Raw genomic sequence first — 18587 nt, 5'->3', positions numbered from 1 at the left:
CCCTCACCTCGCACACATATGCCGATGTTAATTTATCTGCCCCAACCGAGGATAACACTTCAGGTATCCGGCAGTGAACTGTCTAGTATACAATTTATGGCATGAACGTATTTGTTAATTCTTTAGGCACCGCGAGGCTGTTGTTGGGGCAACCCCCGAAGAAACAGGAAAGAACACAGATCTGGGGATAAAGCGCTCCCCAATTCCGCCTCACACAAAGGCATTTAAAGGAAAACTGAAAATGGCATTCGCTTGACGTTTTGATTGCCATTCATTTCGATCATCCTCATGACTGATTTTTTAACAATAACTTTTAAAGTCCTCCCGTTTGCTGCAAGCCATCCATAAGGAGCCGCAGGCAAAACAATGAGTGATAATAATAATAATAATAATAATAATAATAATAATAATAATAATAATAATACAGAAAGGAAGTAGGAAGTCCCTTCTTGAAGGAGCCGTAGGCGTCTCCTCGTGACGTCGTCGCAACGCCCCAACGCTACGCTTTAAGGCACCGACGCGCGGCTTCGCCCCGTCCCTATTTGTTGACGTCTCAAAGCCTGGTTGGGCGGCTGTAGCCGGCCGCGGGTGAAGTGTGAGGTTGTGATTGGCCAGCGGCGCGCGCCGAGTCGGAGCCTGATTGGGCGGTTAGCTTCACCGGGTTCTCTTTCGTGCGTGCCTATGGTTACCGGCGTGTGAGAGAAGCCGAGGAGGGGGCGCGCTTGGAACCTGCTCGAAGAGACCCCCCCTCCCGCCATGTCACCCCGCTCCCTCGGCGGGCTTCTGCTGCTGCTGCTGTGCCTGCTCGGAGACGCCGTCGCCGGGTGAGCCGAGGGGAGCGGGAAGGGACCGGGAGGAAACGGCGCCGCCCCACCGGTACTGGCAGGTGGCCTCGCGGTCGGGTGGAGCCCCCCTGCTCCCCTCGCCCCTCACTGCCGCCCAGGGGGCTTCGTCTCCCCCGTCCCTCGCCGCCACCTCTCCCCTTCCTCACAGGGGCAGCTCTCGCCTTCCTCTTCCCACGCGGGGCGGGTGGTCCTGTCCTCCCCTTCCCCGGTTACAGCCGTTATGGCTCCTCCCCCTCGCCCCACCCCCGCCCAGGGTGACCGGGAAGAAGGCCGGTTTGCTGCCGCTTTCGCAGCTTGTGCAGACGAGGGAGTTTCGGTTGGTTGGTACAGTGGTACCTCGGGTTAAGAACTTAATTCGTTCTGGAGGTCTGTTCTTAACCTGAAACTGTTCTTAACCTGTGGTACCACTTTAGCTAATGGGGCCTCCTGCTGCCACTGCACCACCGCCACACGATTTCTGTTCTCATCCTGAAGCAAAGTTCTTAACCCGAGGTAATATTTTTGGGTTAGCGGAGTCTGTAACCTGAAGTGTATGTAACCTGAAGCGCATGTAACCCGAGGTACCACTGTTTAGTCATGTATTTCCGCCTGTAGTTCGGGGTATCAGAGTTATCTGGCCAGGACTGTGTTGAAAGCCCTGTTCAGCCATGGACCACACTCAGCATAGCCCACTCCGTAGGGTTGTTGTTGTGAGAGATTGGAGGAAGGCCTGCGCCCACTGCCTTGGGCTCATTTGAGGAAAGGCAGGTTATAGATGTGGTACGTGGCACAGAAGTAGGTGCTGCCCTTCACATCGCGTTGTTGTACAGGTTGAGATGCTGGTGCACTGGGAACAGGCAGGAACTGAATGGAGGCCAGTACACTGTGACCTGATCCAAAAAAAAGTGGGGAGGTACTGTTGGGGATGTGTTTGTCTCCTCTGAAGGAACAGGTTCGCAGCCTGGGGATAGTTCATCCATCATTGTCAAGGTGCAGGTTGTTGCTGTCATTGAGCACCTTTCACTGACTTATCCATGCTCTGATAACCCTCAGATTAGACAACTGTGATGCATTATTATAGGATCCAGTAACCTCCTGAGAGGGACCTCCCCCTACATTGTGCTGTCTCAGCTTTGAAGTCTGCCAGGGAGGTGCTTTTGGTAATATTGTTGAGTAAGGTTTGGGAGTCTGGTTCACCAGAAGGCTTTTCCGGCAATTGCTACCTGCTTGTGAAACACACTGTCCCAGACGTTTGACTGATGCCAACACTGAACATTTTTCAGCACAGGCTGAAGACCTAGCCCTTCTTCCAGGTCTTTTGAGTATGTTAGGTGTAAGAACCTGTATGGTTTGATAATGATAGGCAGATTGATCAATTGTTTTAGAGTTGCACTGTATATTTTCCTTTATCCTCTTGTTGGTTTCATCTAATTTTAGAGGTTGTTACTTGTCTTGAGGTAATTTAAAATGGATGGAAGGATACAAATTTAATTAAAAAAAATTTAAAAATACATGTTGAGACAGTTTAGAAACTACAACTGCTAGATTGCTAGCTGGGACTAGGCATTATGATAATGTATGCTTGTGCTTCATCAGTTGCATTGGTTCCAAATCTATTTCAAGGTCCAATTCAAAGTGCTGGTTCAAGCCCTTTATGATATGGGGCCCAGGGTACATGAAGGACCGCTTATCCTTGTCTGCCTATCTGTACATTAATATTTTCATAGCTGGTCCTTAGGTCCTTATTTAGGTTCCCTGCCATCTGAGGTACAGTTGGGTGAATATTGGGGAAAGGGCCTTCTCAGTGGTAGCCTCCCAGTTGTGGAATGTTCTCTCAGGGAGACTCACTCTGATGTCATTTTAGGTTCAGGGAAAGGCCTTGTTGTTTCTCAAGACTTTTTAATTCAGATTGATCCATTTTATCTTGGTTGGACTTGTTTTTATGCCTTTTCTATTTGTATTATTTTTATATATTTTGATTTGTTTTATTGTGAATTGAAATTTTGCCAGTCACCTGGTTACACCACTTAGGGATCGGTGTGATTAAGCTGTGTACAATTTTTTGAAATAATTAAAATATATAAAATATAAATCTATAATAAATAAAGTACAGGAGCATGCTATTGAACACAGGGTGTCTTACTTCTGAGTAAATATGTGTAGGCTTGCCCCAAATGACATTGAATAAAGATAAGGTCTGGGAACTCCAAGATAAAACACAGCCACTGTTAGTTTGTGTGTAACTTATGTTTGCTTGTCCCTTCTTGTGACGTTGGTTGAGAATGTACAGTATCATAAATCCCACAAGTAAATTTACCTACTTGTTAGCTTATACATTCCTTTCTATTGAAATTGCAATAAACAGGGAAGCTTACACAATTAAAATAAATGGCTGTGGCCTGATACAGCCACCTTATTGGAGCTAAGTATGTCTGGGTTTGGTCTGTTTCTAGATGAGTGTGTGTCTTGCAACCCTATGTACACAACTTGGAGTTCCGTAGTGGAAGAAAGGCAATATATAAATTTACCTAAATAAATAATAAATGCCTAACATATATAAGTCTGCTAAGACTGTACTGTATTAAAATAATTCAATCCATCAGCCCAAAAGCCTATTGGAACACAAATGTTTTCAATAAATGGCAGAAGCTTAAGAGTGGGGACCAAGCAAGCCTTCTGTTTTTCTTCTCACTGTAATTGTGTGTTTTTGGTAACACCTTTTATTTCATATACTTCACATCCCATTTTATTTGCATCCGTTTTCTGCCAATGTATTTAAAGGGGTATCCAGTTTAAATACTAATGTATGCATGCCTACACACAAACACACTATTGTAGCCTTCTTATCACATCAGCTCCTTAATTTTTATCTGTTTCTTTTTATTGAATTTCACTTAGATAACCAAAAGAGAAAACAAATCAACAATTTCAAAAGGGATATCCAAACATAACATCAGTATAAAAATAACATCAGTTTCCGTTACAGTTCTTTGTCTTCACACTTAAATCTTTATATCTTTAAATATTTAAATCTTTCCTCTACACACCTATTGACCTCCATCCCTCCCGATTTCGGGCTTCTTAATAAAAATACTTTCTTTTTCCTGCAGCTGATAATTGTTAATGGTTTACACATCGTACGATCTATATCAAACATGCTATAGTTTTTAAGTTTCTATAATTCCCTTCAGTGTATACCATAAATTTATTCCAGTCACTAATAAACTTTGTATTTTTTTGGTTTCTGATTTTTTGTGTCATTTTTGCTAATTCGACAAATTCAAATAATTTTATTTGCCAATATCTAATTGCTGGGGTGTTTGGACATCAGCTCCTTAATTTTTGCCTGTGTTTCTCTTCTTTTTTCTTTTCCCTCAGGGGACACAGGCCTTGAGTAGACACTTGGGAATATGCATATTATTAATGTGTAGATTAAGACCGCATAGTACATTTATAGGGCAATCTTAAGCTTATTTACTCTGGAGTAAATCTCACTGTGTTCAGTAGGGCTTACTCCTTAGTAAGTGTGTTTAGGATTGCACTATTAGAGACTGGCTGTGTACATGGCATGTGGTTTTCAGTGAGCTCACATTTTAAAAACAGGACCTTCCCTTCAAGTATTCTCTGGCTGAAAGTTCTAATACATCCTTGGAGGCACCATTTCTGTCATTCTCTGGATGCCCTGCTTGTAGAGCTTTATTACAAGTTATAATTGTTGTGCTTGTAGAGCTTTATTACAAGTTATAATTGTTGTGGTAAGCAACAATATTGGAGGAGAAGAAGGAAACAGAGCCCTCCTGCTGTTCTCTAACTTGTAGCCTGAGTATGTGGTCGCATTAAAGGAAGAAGATGCACAACAATAACTCGCTTCATTTTTCTTTTAGGAGAGATTTCTACAAGATCTTGGGGGTGCCCCGTAGTGCATCTGTTAAAGACATTAAGAAGGCCTACCGAAAACTCGCCCTGCAGCTTCACCCAGACCGGAATCCTGATGATCCACGTGCGCAGGAAAAATTCCAGGATCTTGGGGCTGCCTATGAGGTTGGTGTATTTGGGGAAAGTCTGTGCCCAACTAATGCACCCATTGCTTTCTCTGTTTCGATATTTGCTGTTTAGCAAAACCTTAGCAGAGTGAGCAGAGTGTCTTAAGTCAACTACAGCATGGTTATGATAGAGTGTCATTAACAGGCATTCCTAGAAAGTCATCTCCATCCCCTTTCCTATCATTCATTTCTTTAGGATAATTTATAGACACACCTATACAGTCATACCTTGGATCCCGAACGCCTTGGTACTCAGACATTTTGGCTCCCGAATGCCGCAAACCTGGAAGTGAGTGTTCCGGTTTGCGAATGTTTTTTGGAACCCGAATGTCCAATGGGGCTTCTGCAGCTTCCAGTTGGCCAATCAGAAGCCATGCTTTGGTTTCTGAATGTTTTGGAAGTCGAACAGACTTCTGGGACAGATTCCATTCGACTTCCAAGGTACGGCTGTATTTGAAAATGGTCTGTAGATGGTTTTAAGTTTGGCAAACAGCCAAAACACAGAGTTTTTTTTACTGTTTTTACATTAGCAACAAAATGTATCATATCTGTATTTTATCTGTGCCAAATTTACATGCTCTACCAATTGTCTTTAAATTGACATAGTGAAAGGACCTCTTGAAGTTAATGGCTGGTTAACAAAAAATCATTAGCTTGTTGGTTGGCCTGTTATTGTGCTTTTTGGGAGCATAGGCGAAGGATTTATTTAACAAAATTTATATAATGCCTGCTCTTTTTTTAAGCCTCTAAAGAATTTACAGAAAAAGATTTTATATTTAGTCCAGATGACATCTCCAGGGAGCCCAAAGTGAGCACAGTTGTCAGGCATGATTCTTGTATTTGCAAATACTAGTCCAGGCTAATGTACAAGTGGAGATTTTAGTGTTAGATAGGCCATGCCTGGCTTTCTGGTGCACCTTCCTGATACAGATAAAAAAGCACACTGGCCTAACCACTGAATGACACGTTACAGAAATTAAACTCAGGAATGTTATTGGCAGAGGGAGGTAAACAGATGAAATTCTAAACATTTTATGCATTGCTCATGCCTCATGTTTCTGCTAGCTTTTTCTAGATAGCCAGATCTCTCTTTTCTGAATTGAAGAACAGGAATCCCCTTTTGACAGTTTTCCATTGCTCTGTAAATTCAATGAATCAAGATACTTGAACAGGCTGCAGCATGGAATGCACAGTAGTGTGGTTGGCAGGAAGAGAACTCTAGAGAAATAAGAACTATTGCACTAGGAGCTGGCAAGCTAGCTTTATCTAGTTGACCACTTCTTATGCTGAAATTAAAGTCTGCAGTATGTTATTAAATATGCAATTAATCACCCTAACCCTAACTTGCCTGTTGCTAAATTTTGTATGACTTGCTTTTGTGTAAACATAGGATTGGGGTGCAAATAATAATAATAATAATAATAATAATAATAATAATAATTTTTATTTCTACCCCGCCCTCCCCAGCCAAGGCTGGGCTCAGAGCGGCTTACAAGCAATAATAAAAACAAATTGCATGATTACAACTTAAAAACAAAATTAAAATACATTAAAATATGGAAATATTAAAATGTAGCCTCATCGCAGGAGAAGGAAAGGAAAAAAGAAAGAAAGGGAGGGAGGGAATCAAATTGGCTCCAAGCCAAAGGCCAGGCGGAACAACTCTGTCTTACAGGCCCTGCGGAAAGAAATCAGATCCTTCAGGGCCCTGGTCTCATGAGACAGAGCGTTCCACCAGGCCGGAGCCAGAGTTGAAAAGGCCCTGGCTCTGGTTGAAGCCAATCTAACTTCCTTAGGGCCCGGGACCACTAGGGTGTTGCTATTTATGGACCTTGAGGCTCTCCGTGGGGCATACCGGGAGAGGCGGTCCCGTGGGTACGAGGGTCCTAGGCCGTGAAGGGCTTTAAAGGTCAAAAGCAGCACCTTAAATCTGACCCTGTACTCTACCGGGAGCCAGTGCAGTTTGAAAAGCAGTGGGTGAATATGCTCCCGTGGCAGAGACCCCGTGAGGAGCCTCGCTGCAGCATTCTGCACCCTCTGGAGTTTCTGGGTCAGCTTCAAGGGCAGCCCCGCGTAGAGCGAATTACAGTAGTCAAGCCTGGAGATGACCGTCGCATGGATCACTGTGGCCAGGTCGGGGCGGGAAAGGTAAGGGACCAACTGCTTGATGCGGCGAAGGTGGAAAAATGTCGCCTTGGCTGTTGCTGTAACTTGCGCCTCCATGGAAAGGGAGGAGTCAAGGATTACACCCAAACTCTTAACGGAAGGCAATGGCACTAATTGGGCCCCCGCAAGAGAAGGGCATACATCTTCTGATGATAAAGTATGGACAATGAAAAAATGTTTTGTAAGCCCTTCTACAGCTTTCACTGTATTACAGGTTGAGAATGGAAACCAGTGACTGTTGCTTATCTCATCTACAGTGTCAAGAAAAGTCACAAATTGTTGTTTAAATATTTGCATATTTGGTTATATCAAAAAGTGTTGCTCAACTGACAATAAAGCTTCCATTGTTAAAACAAGGAGAGAAGCAAATTTTTGTGATTTCCCTCCCTCCCCCTGCACCCACCCTAAATCTTCTCTGGAGGATCCTCCAACCTTCTAGAGCCCGAAGGAGAGGGGGTTGCCAGTGGGAAATTGCCAAAAAATGTTTCTTTGCTCATTCTGCTAATTGAAACCTTACTGGCAGCTGAGTGACAATATTGGACACAATCCATTGTTCATAAGTTTTATAATGCTGAGTCTCCATGCAGTTCTAAGAATAACTGCATTCAAAATCTTCCATCAGCCTTAAGACATCAATTGCAATCAAGCAAACAAACATTTTAGGCTGCCATAAGGCCACTGCTGAAGGCATTTCCCTGACAAAAATCAGTGGAACGTGTTTCCACTTGACGTAGAATCAATTAATACCAGATTTCACTGCTTTGTAACAGTTATGTTAAAGTTTTGCCTGATACGTAGATGCACACTGTTATCTCCTGCAGGTATTGTCAGATGAGGAAAAGCGAAAGCAGTATGATGCATATGGAGAAGAGGGATTGAAAGAGGGTCACCAGAGTTCTCATGGAGATATTTTTTCACAGTAAGTCTGTTTTATTTCTCCAACGTATTTGCACAACATTACAAGCTTTACAGTGAAGGGATATCATTGTTCCAGTTACAGTATCTGAAGAAGTGTGCATGCACACGAAAGCTCATACCAAGAACTAACTTAGTTGGTCTTTAAGGTGCTACTGGAAGGAAAAAAATTTTTTGTTTGGGATATCATTGGTAGTTCATTGCAGCCAACACTATTGCTGTAGTATATTGTCTTCAGGTTCTTCTCTGGCTTCTTTCATAATGAGTGACATGTGCAAGAATATATTACAGCAATAGAAGTCTGTCATGGTGAGTAGACACTGCACTGAATCCATATCACACAAGTGAATATTCCTTTTTTTAAAAATCAGCTATAGAAGAGGCAGGGAAGAGTTAAGTCCCTTGTGACTGGGAAGACAGAACCAATTAAATTTTATTTCTGCTGGAGCAAACACTTCCAAGGGGATCTGAAAGTCAAACTAGAATGTCTGAATATCAGTTTCTTAATTGGTGTGAATGGGTCCTCCATGTGGACATTTTCATCCTCCTTATGAGGAGAGGCCCAACATTGGCTCAGTTCACATGCAAGGGGTATGCCAAGGCAGGACAGTTATTTTGCAAGTTCCAGATAGTGAAAGCAAAGGCAGAAAACACTCTCACAATTCTCTGGCCCCTGAGTCTGATTTTTCCCCAATGCTTTCACATCTTGCTTTGGGATAGTGTTAAAGTTTTCCTCCAAATATCAAGGCCACTTGAACAGAGATTACCTTGTTTGCTTCATTTTGGCAGAAACATATTTGGTTCTTGGAGCTGTTAACCCTCTAGACACAGAAGCCATGGCAGAGTTCACAGTGGCTCTCCATTTCCAACATGTATCATGCCTTCCTATTTCCAAGGCACAGCAGCCTTTTGTTATCATGTTAGCAGTTCCAAATAATTTTCTGGAGGTAGCATGTGGATATGCTTAATAAATCTCTGCAGCTCTCAGAAGCAATGTTAAAGCTGAGAATATCAGTGGTTTTATGTAAGATGCTCTGAAGCAAGGTAAATATATTTAAAATAGTTAAATAAAAATCAGTAAGCCAGCTGTATAGTTTTCCCTGTCCACATGTGTATCAATTTTGTAATGATGCACAAATTTGCAGACCTCTTGCTTCAGGAGATATATTCTGTAATATTTTCTTTCCCTGAGAGGGCACAACCACTTAAAAACCCACTCTGGGATCTGAAGCAGGTTTTATACATCCCTTTCCTTCCTGTTCTGACACTGTTCATTTAGTAGAAAAGTAGGCAGACCCACCCATGTATAGACCAGGCCAAGTTTACTGAGAAGGGGGCTCAGAGTCTATGCAAAACTGAGTAACAGAGCTGTTTCTGATTGCCCCGTAAGCTTTTTTCACGTTTCAATTTTTGCAATTTGATTGTCTCAGTGCAGTTTGCTTTTGTTTTTGCAAGCAGCTCCTCTTCCTGTTTTTATTAGTTATTTCTTCACAGAAGTTATCCCTCAAATTGGGAAGAGATTCCTTTCAGGAAGGTGATACAAATCTGATAATCTTCTGAGTTGATGACATTAACCCTTTCATGCATGCTCTCCTACCAGTTGATTTGAAGGAGCCCCACAATAGGCACATGACTCTTTTCTCTTAAATAATGATGGTTCGTTTCTTTACAGTTTCTTTGGAGACTTTGGTTTCATGTTTGGAGGTAATCCTCGCCAGCAAGATAGGAATATTCCAAGAGGAAGTGATATCATTGTGGACCTAGAAGTTACACTGGAAGAAGTGTACTCAGGAAATTTTGTGGAAGTAAGCATGCCAGTCTGCTCCTTATGATTTTGTTAAGTTCTGGGGATATGGAAGTTATATATTCTTGTTTGAACATAAATGAGAGTCTACACTGAAATTTGGCATCAGGCTTCTTCTTCCCATGAATGGCATACAGAAAAGTAGCAAATCACTATCACTTTTGTATTGCTACTGAGAGTTTGTGGTTTCTGCCTTTCCTGGCACTTTTGCCTTTAACAGACCATACAATGAAGAATGTTGTTGTCACCTGAGTGCTTGTTGAGCTAGTCTTGAGGGTATTGCTAATGTTCCAGTGGAACAGCTGGTAGTGCTAATGTTCCAGTGGAACAGCTGCAGTGATTTTAACTGGTCTAACTAAAGCTTTTGCTAATTGATCTTTCTGCCTTTCGTCATTACTGAGCAGGCTGCCAAGTTATTTCTGCTTCTAGTGTGTGTGGAAGGAAGTGGCAACAAACTCAAATTGTGTCTTGCCCTCTGGAGAGTTTTGTGTGAGGTGAAACAAGACTGTGATGCCAAAAAAAGAAGACTGCTAGTAGTGGTTGGGTCATATTTACTGTTGCTTTTCCAGAAACAGTCTTTAACACAGCTTCTACCTTCTGCAAAGGGAGATAAATCCCTCTCTCAATCCTCGAGCATACTTTGGATTCAGAGGGGAACAACCAGAGCTGGACACAAATAAGGGTTGGCTTCTGGTAAGCCCTATCCAAATTTGTGGGTTCCTGCTCTAACTGCTGCAGGTATTCACAAATCGTTGAAATAAGTTGTGCTTTTGGTATTCATAAGTAGGTCAAGATTGCTATTAATATTTACTAAACCTACGAGTCGCCTATGCAGAAAAGGTGTAGGCAACTTTACAATTCAAAACATTAGCAACATACAATATAAGGAATACTGTACAGTGGTACCTCAGGTTAAGTACTTAATTCGTTCCGGAGGTCCATTCTTAACCTGAAACTGTTCTTAACCTGAAGCACCACTTTAGCTAATGGGGCCTCCTTTTGCTGCCGCACCGCCGGAGCACGCTTTCTGTTCTTATCCTGAAGCAAAGTTCTTAACCTGAAGCACTACTTCTGGGTTAGCAGCGTATGTAACCTGAAGCGTATGTAGCCCGAGGTACCAATGTACACATTTTAAAATACATAATTTAATCTTCACCAGTCAACAGCTATCAAAAACACCTCTTCAGACACATACCTAAATTAGGATATGTTGGTATCTAACTGACTTGTTCCATCAGAGTAAGGATTTCTGCTGCACAATGGAATTCCCCCCTGTCCCCCCCAGATCTGTTCCTTGGGTCTCCTCAATCCTCCAAAATAGATTGGGGGAGGATGTAGGAGGGATCCATTGCACAAACAGAGTGCATTGGATACTGCCCATTAATACAACAGAGACAACCAGTCCTACCCACCAAATATATAAGCATTTTTAGAGGGAGCAGCAGCACTCTCACTTCTGCTAGGCTGCCTTGTTTTGTCCTTATATATGTGACATGCTAGCTGCAAAGCCTAAGGTGGCAAGCTGAGGTAAGTGGAATGTGTGCGTTTACTCAAGCCATCAAGACTAAAGTGCTTTATGTGTATAATCTGAATATGAGACTCTGGTTATTTATATTTCTGCAGGTTATTCGAAACAAGCCAGTAGCAAGGCAGGCACCAGGAAAGCGGAAATGCAATTGCCGGCAAGAGATGAGGACAACTCAACTAGGCCCAGGGCGTTTCCAGATGACCCAAGAAGTAGTTTGTGATGAATGTCCCAATGTCAAGTGAGTCTGAGGTCCTCTGGCTCTTTGGTGCATGCATAGTTTGCAATTATGCATCACTGTTGAAAGTAGCACAAGAGAGAGAATTACCACTTTGAGCCACATGGCGGTGTATTGTGTATGGGATCATCTATGGGAATGAAAGAAGGAAGGAAAAATTGTTGGAAAACCAGGGTTACTGACTAGAATTTGAATAATTGCCCCACCAATATAGATTCCCTGATAGATTTTTTTCCTGTAAAATAGAGCATTTCATTTGTGTTGTTGGAATGGAATGGAATGGAACGGAACTTGTGAATGCTCCCTGCAGCATTCTTATAGATGACTTCTTGAGTCATCTGGAAACACCTTGTTTCTGTGTACCTTCAAGGTTCCATAATGTAGTAAGCCCAACACTTCTGTAGTTCAGTTGCGCAGCATGGTCTGAATAGCAAAGAAAAGCAAACATCTCTTCTGTAGTGCAATCATTAAAGAAAGAATATATATATATATATATTTTAAAAGTGCTGCCTTTCTCCCCTGTTTCTTAGGCTTGTAAATGAAGAACGAACCCTAGAAGTGGAGATAGAACCTGGTGTGAGAGATGGCATGGAATATCCTTTTATTGGAGAAGGTACAATATTCCCTTTCTATCTGGAGTTAATATCTTGTTGGGTCTGAGGTAGTAAAGAACTTGGGGGGGTAGAACTTGTCAGAAAGCTAGTTGATTTTTCAAATTGGTTTCCTTGTTGAAAGAACCTGTTTTGGGGCTAGAACAGCAGTAAAGATTCATCTCTTCTAACTCAGCACTATCTACAGAGAACATTATCCCCATAGCTACTCCAGCAATGACAGTTCCAGAGGATGCTCTGGTGGAGAACCTCCAATTGGCCATGGGCAGCAGCCATGCCCCCATCAATGGCACCAGTTGCATTAGGTTATAATAAGGAAGGGATGCAGGGTTTCCATTAGCTCAGCTAATAAGTCAGGGTTCTTCCCCTGACACCTGGCAGCAGCTATTCTGTCAGGCTGCAGCAGAGAAGAGAACGAAGACAAGACCACACCATCAGTACAGCTGAGAAACCATCAACTTTTGGCACCTCTTTTCCTTTAACACTTTCACCCCAACTAGTCGTTAAGACTTCAAATAACTTGTACCCAAGTTTACTTACTTTCTGCCATCCAATCCATTTCACTTTTGTCATTACTTTGTAGATGGTAAGTATGAGAGCAGGGACTTGAGTGAGGATTTTTTGTATCATCTGTAAGCTACTATACAGTCCTATTTTGGTGTAAGAGCAGGATAGAATTATTTAAACATCTTTTTCTTGGATCATGTGACTATTGGAAAGCTTAAAGGGAAGAATTACCTTTGGGTTTCATTTGTGGGAAGTGAAATGGTTTTGAAACCAGACCTAATCCATATTCAAACTTCCACAGGTGAACCACATGTTGATGGAGAGCCAGGTGACTTACGCTTCCGAATAAAAGTTCTCAAGTAAGTCGCTTAGTTATTTTTGCCTTGTTTACCCAGAAATTAACCCCCCCCAAAAAAAAAACACCACATATTAACTAGTCACTGAACAAACCTCATTGGATTATGTTGAAAGATGAAGTGTTCCATATGTGTATTGATGCATGCATTCCCTGTATGGGAAGTAACCCATATAATTAAGTGCTGCAATGAGAAAAGTATTTCCCTAACAATAGTGCTTGTCATATTGTGCGGGGACATCCCTTGGGGAATGGGGAGGGGGCACACAGGACACAGAAGTGTGTGTGAAGTTATCCAAATGGATAGGATTCTAAAGCAAGTAGTACCTTCCTGTCCTTACTACTTAAGACCTGGATAAGACGAATGTTTCCTGGCAGAAGACTTGCATATCCACTTTGGATCTGTGAGAGTAACTGCAATAGAGTTAGGCCTGCCCCTTTCATGACTTCAGTAGCTATTCAACAAATGACCTCCCCACTAGGTTAGAGCAAAAGACACAAGCATACTGGGGTCAGTTCCATTCTGACCATGATGTAAAACTACTTTGCATAAATATTTCCACCTGCTAAGCTGCAGAAGGTTTTGATGATCCCCACAGAAAATTGTCCCCTCCTGTAAAGATTGAGGTGGATTTATTGCCTTTGGCAACAAGAGTGACAGACTTGCAGGATAATTCACAAGCCTTCATTCATTTTTTAAAAGTTAAATGTTAGAGAGTTTGACAAGTATACAGAAAAATGATGAAGTAACAAGTAGAATATGTTAACATTTTCTAACATCTTTCCTACAGGCACCCAGTTTTTGAGCGAAGAGGAGACGATTTATATACAAATGTGACTATTTCGCTGGTTGAGGCTCTTGTGGGTTTTGAAATGGATATTGCCCATTTAGATGGGCATAAGGTAAGGCAGTTTTTAATATTTGAAATAATACATTTTCAGAGTAGTCTCCTATGTTATTTCCATGATAATTGCATCAGTTGACACTAAAATATGGGGGGGGGGGTGCTGATGTGTCAAAGTATCTAGTCACAAATGCTAATCCTGTAAACTCTTCACCATACTCCCATCTACTAGGTGCATGTTGCCCGGGATAAAACCACAAAGCCTGGAGCCAAGCTGTGGAAAAAAGGAGAAGGTCTTCCCAACTTTGACAACAATAACATTAAAGGCTCTCTAATAATTACATTTGATGTAGACTTTCCCAAAGAGCAGCTGACAAGTGAACAACGAGAAGGTTTGTATCTATGTATCCTAGAATAGTGTTGCTATGGTAAAATCCCAAATGGTTTGATCAGTAATTCCATTTACTGATATATTCTTCATGCTGAGATCTGGAAGTTACTTTGTCATCTAAGTGTCCATCGTGTGGGTATCATTCTGTCATTTTCCAGTTTTAAGATTCTGTGTTCAGAAAGGCATGCCATCTATTAGAATAGGTTGGCTGCAAGAAAATGATTCAACCAGTTTGCTGCAGCCTGTCAGAAAGGGCTGCTCTGGCTATAACATGGTCCCAGCCACTACAGACATTGTGACAAAAGTGACAGGATCTCTTCAGGGGTATGTTCTGGAAGACTAGGGATGGTAGGGAGGAGAGCAGCCATTGCTGCTTAGTACAATTTTTTAAATATTGCTAACTTTTCAAACAGTGAAATTTAAAAACAGGTCAGGAATCTTTTCCAGACATCTTGCTTGTTCCTAGTCTGTTTTAGTTATTAACCAAGGTAATATCATTGCTTTTGTAGCATATCTGTTTTTCTATGTTTAGGGAGTATTTGCATAGACATCATTCTGGGAGTTTTTCTCAAAACCGTTTTGAGTGAGCTGGTCTCAAAATATCGAAACTGAATGTGCTGGCTTAAAATTGGAAGAGCCTGAATTCATTTGATTTTCTTTCCTCCTTGTGACATATTCGGAACATTGTATGGTTATTACTTTTTTCAATCTTTTGCAGGTCTCAAACAACTGCTGAAACAGGCATCAGTGCAGAAGGTGTACAATGGACTGCAGGGATATTAAGTGGTGACAAATGAACTTTGTTGCAAATGAGAGAAATCAGTGCTATGAACTGCAGTCTTCTGGTTGTTGTAGAACAAAGCTGAGGGGTGTTGGAGTGACTGCTGAGCCCTCCATTTTTACAAATAGTGAAGGTGATTTGGGGACAGATCAGAAGACGGTAAAAGAATTTTCCTTATTTGGGACACAACTGGTGCTCTATCTGGAGCAATCAGGCTCCAGCAGTTGAGAAATGTGAGGCGTTTTAACACACGTACCACGTTTGAAATTCTGGTTTTAAAATATATTTTGATGTTACTTTTTCTTGCCCCTCTGAGTGAATTTTCATAACTCGTTCCCTATCCCTCTGTTTTACTTTATATTGTCTCTGTTTCAGACTTTTAAACTAATGGGTTCTTTGCTGCTAGCATTTTTGGTTCTTGGGCCCAGCTTGGAAAATATGGGTTTAAAATCTTTTCAGTTTCCTAATTTCTGTACATACCTAGTCCTCTTATCACTCACTCTAATGGAATTGAGGCATGAGAAACCCTTATCTCTGCAGTTGAAATTTCATTTGCTTTCTGCATTGTCCTCTGGGGTTTGACAACTGTCCAGATACTTCCTATTGTTTGTACTGTGGAAGTGTACTGTAGCTGTTGCCACCACACAGTTTTCATTTAGTTCTGCACAAGCATTGCTGCAGTACATGACACTGTCCATGAAAAATTTTGACAGCTTACTATGCATTTCTAAGAGTGGCAGCAGTACTTACCACTGGGTTTCTTTTATAGACTATAGCAAATGTGTATGGATTTGTAATCTGTGGTTCATAAACAGACAATCCAGCAAGCAAAGACTATGCAGTCCCTTAGATGGAGCACCATTTGAGTAGAGAAGGTTTACACTTGGTTATATGGGGTGAAAGTGATAAGATTCTAGTTGCTGATAGAGAATTTGCTCCATGCAGCTCTAAAAGAGAAATGTACTCCCCGCTCCTCCACCTTTGTGCAGCTGTTGCTGCTTTCCCCCTATTTCTTAGAAACTGCATCAAAACACTTCCTCCCTAGCCTGTGGTTCAACAAATTCAGTCTTTGCATTTTATGCAATTGATGTAAGCCAACATACTCATGTAGCCTTCTGTGGGAACTGTAAAGCCAATTCATATTTTACAGAACAAGTATGTTTGCAGCAATAAGCGATGTGGTAGCCCCAGCCACTCAGGAACCTAGGACACTTTGAGCTTCCCATATGCTTACAAACCATTGCCTCCGTTTCACACTGCATATGGTATTGTACTCCTGCAAACACTGGGCATATATGCAACACACACTTTTGTATCTGAATTTGCCCTTGTTTCCAACTGTTTTGAAGACTTGTTGATAACACATACATTCATGCAAGACAGAAAGACTCAGAATGGTATCCAGCTCTTCCTTTATCATCCAAACTGTCCCTTGGCTAATGAGCACAGCAATCTTAAAATCTTTCAGGCTCCTGAAGTATATCCCCTGCAATTAGTTGTGTATGTTTCAATATGGCTTATGTTCTCTTCTTGGTGAAATGTTAGCTGGATTTTTTTCCTTTATATATCAGCTCCTTGTGCTGGATAAGAGTGAATCAGTGCTTATTTTCTCTGCTGAAGATGAAAGTGTTGTATTGGCACTAATACTATCTGAAATAACAGCCATTGAAGTAACAATGTATTGTCACCATAATCTATGGTTCTCACAGAGAACTAGAGATAGATTAGCATTGAAAGTGTCCACATAACTGTTGATAAGTTGGAATGATTTTATAAAAAATATCCAGCATTTGCTACATTCAGACAGACAGCCCCTTCCTATCCTTCCTCCTACTGTTGAACGTATTTTATGTATAAAGAGAAGAGGCCTTAAAGAGAGAGCTGGAAGGGTTTTAGGGTTGCTTTTAGTAAAGAACCTTTACCATTTCAAAGCAGAAAGAGACAAGTTTGCTATTTTGCCGAAATAGTAGAGTTTTACCTATTTGGGGTGTAACCCAGTGAGGCTTGATTGAGCAGATGTCTAATGTTCCTAAGAAATTTTTTTAATGAGTTTTGGCTTTCCACTCAGATCTGTTGCAAGGATAAAATGTGTAGAGTTGAGGAGCAACTCCTGGTTTGTCCCTTGCTGCTGTAATCTCAAGGAAGTCTGTGGAAAGAAAGTTAATGGGAGTCCTGGCTTCTGGAAGTGTTCTTGTATGCTCAGTACTAGCTTCGGTAAGAGAAGCACTCTTTCTAGCTTGGCTTCCTTTTCATCAAAGTAGACATTTCTGTGGCTCTTGATTCCTCCTCCGCCCCCACTCACTCACCCAGTCAATAGATATTCCTGAGATGTTGGGTTGTTATTGTTGAAACTTATCATTCTGCATTGCACGCTATATATCCAAGGGAGGTATGAAGATATAACAAGAGTCGCACACGGCTTTCTTCTCCAAAATCTGCTGAAATATACCACAGTGCCTTGGATATACCTGCCACACGAAACTCTACAGCAGAGCTTTCCAAACTGTGTCGCGACACGTTAGTGTGTCGGCTGCAGCGTTTAGGTGTGTTGCGCGATCTGTGTCTGTATCTCTTATAAGGGGTTAGTTTGAGCTCTGGTTTGCTAGGAGAACTGAATCAATGTGTCACAAAGCGATGCGTGTCAAAAAGGTGTGTCACCAACATGAAAAGTTTGGAACGCTCTGCAGTACAGAGTGATCTCACTGCTGCTTCTGAAGACTGGGGACAGATGCTGCAATGCCCAGTTCTGGATCCAGAATCATTCCAACATCCCTTCTCGTCCAGCATTCTGTTTCAACAGCGGTCAGCCAGATGATTCCAGAAAGTCAACAATCTGGGCATAAAGGCAGTAGTTTGTACATGCACGCGCACACACGCTCACTACAGCAACATGATGCCTCAAAATGGAGGCTCCATTCAGCCAGTCTTTCTAATAGCCATGGATAGACCTATCCTTCATTAATTAGTCTGGCCCAAGAGCCATTGCCACATTTTGTGGCAGTGAAGACTTTATTTTAAAAACTATACATCGATTCCATCTCAATATCTTATGCTGTTGGACTGAAATAATGTCAAATAGGAGCAGTAATAATTCCCAGATTTAGGATGCTTTAAAAGAGGCTGTGACTGAGCAAAACGAGGTTCAGGTATGTTTTTATGCTGTGCTTTTGTGGTGTCTGTCCATAGATGTGGGTGAAACACTAAAGTTCTATGGGGAGAGGCTGTTTGCCCTGGTAGTAATGACAGGAGATTCCTGTGAGACCGGCAGTGATCTTGCTGCTGTTCTAGAGCCCATCTTATTCTTACAGGTACATGTGAGGCAAGGGATACAGATTTATATAGACATTGGCTTATTTCTTCATAAGAAATTTTTTTAAAAAGAGGGATGGGAGGAATTTGAATCAGTTTACATTTAAATGCTAACCTACCTGATCCACACTTTCTTTTTAAAATACACAAAGCAAAATATAGCCATCCTTTGAAATTCACTCTCCGAATTTTGCAATGCAGCTCTCCAGCCACATAATGTGTACAAAAATGCATATATTGTGAAATGACATAGAAATTCACACTAAAATAAGG

General features: G+C 41.6%; 1 protein-coding gene across 1 annotated transcript; it reads left to right on the top strand.

Moving 5' to 3' along the window:
- The first annotated feature begins 636 nt into the window (after positions 1–636).
- DNAJB11 (DnaJ heat shock protein family (Hsp40) member B11) lies at positions 637–15307 on the top strand. Its single transcript, XM_053389823.1, has 10 exons — positions 637–824; positions 4709–4865; positions 7855–7952; positions 9621–9753; positions 11376–11518; positions 12046–12128; positions 12935–12992; positions 13780–13891; positions 14066–14225; positions 14943–15307. Exons 1-10 carry the CDS (start codon positions 757–759, stop codon positions 15005–15007), a joined length of 1077 nt encoding a protein of 358 aa, XP_053245798.1. The 5' UTR covers positions 637–756; the 3' UTR covers positions 15008–15307.
- Positions 15308–18587: the final 3280 nt, after the last annotated feature.

Source organism: Podarcis raffonei, chromosome 5, assembly GCF_027172205.1.
Source record: "Podarcis raffonei isolate rPodRaf1 chromosome 5, rPodRaf1.pri, whole genome shotgun sequence".
In the NCBI taxonomy this organism is placed as follows: domain Eukaryota; kingdom Metazoa; phylum Chordata; class Lepidosauria; order Squamata; family Lacertidae; genus Podarcis; species Podarcis raffonei.
The sequence above is the reverse complement of the archived record's forward strand: the minus strand, read 5'-3'. Positions and strand labels throughout refer to the sequence as shown.

What these genes read in the sequence shown, in the direction of transcription:
- DNAJB11 (XM_053389823.1), top strand. Translation starts at nt 757, where the DNA reads ATGTCACCCCGCTCCCTCGGCGGGCTTCTGCTGCTGCTGCTGTGCCTG. An exon ending in ATCTTGGGGCTGCCTATGAG is followed by an intron (nt 4,866 to 7,854) that starts GTTGGTGTATTT and finishes TATCTCCTGCAG; the next exon opens with GTATTGTCAGATGAGGAAAA. An exon ending in GACAAGTGAACAACGAGAAG is followed by an intron (nt 14,226 to 14,942) that starts GTTTGTATCTAT and finishes AATCTTTTGCAG; the next exon opens with GTCTCAAACAACTGCTGAAA.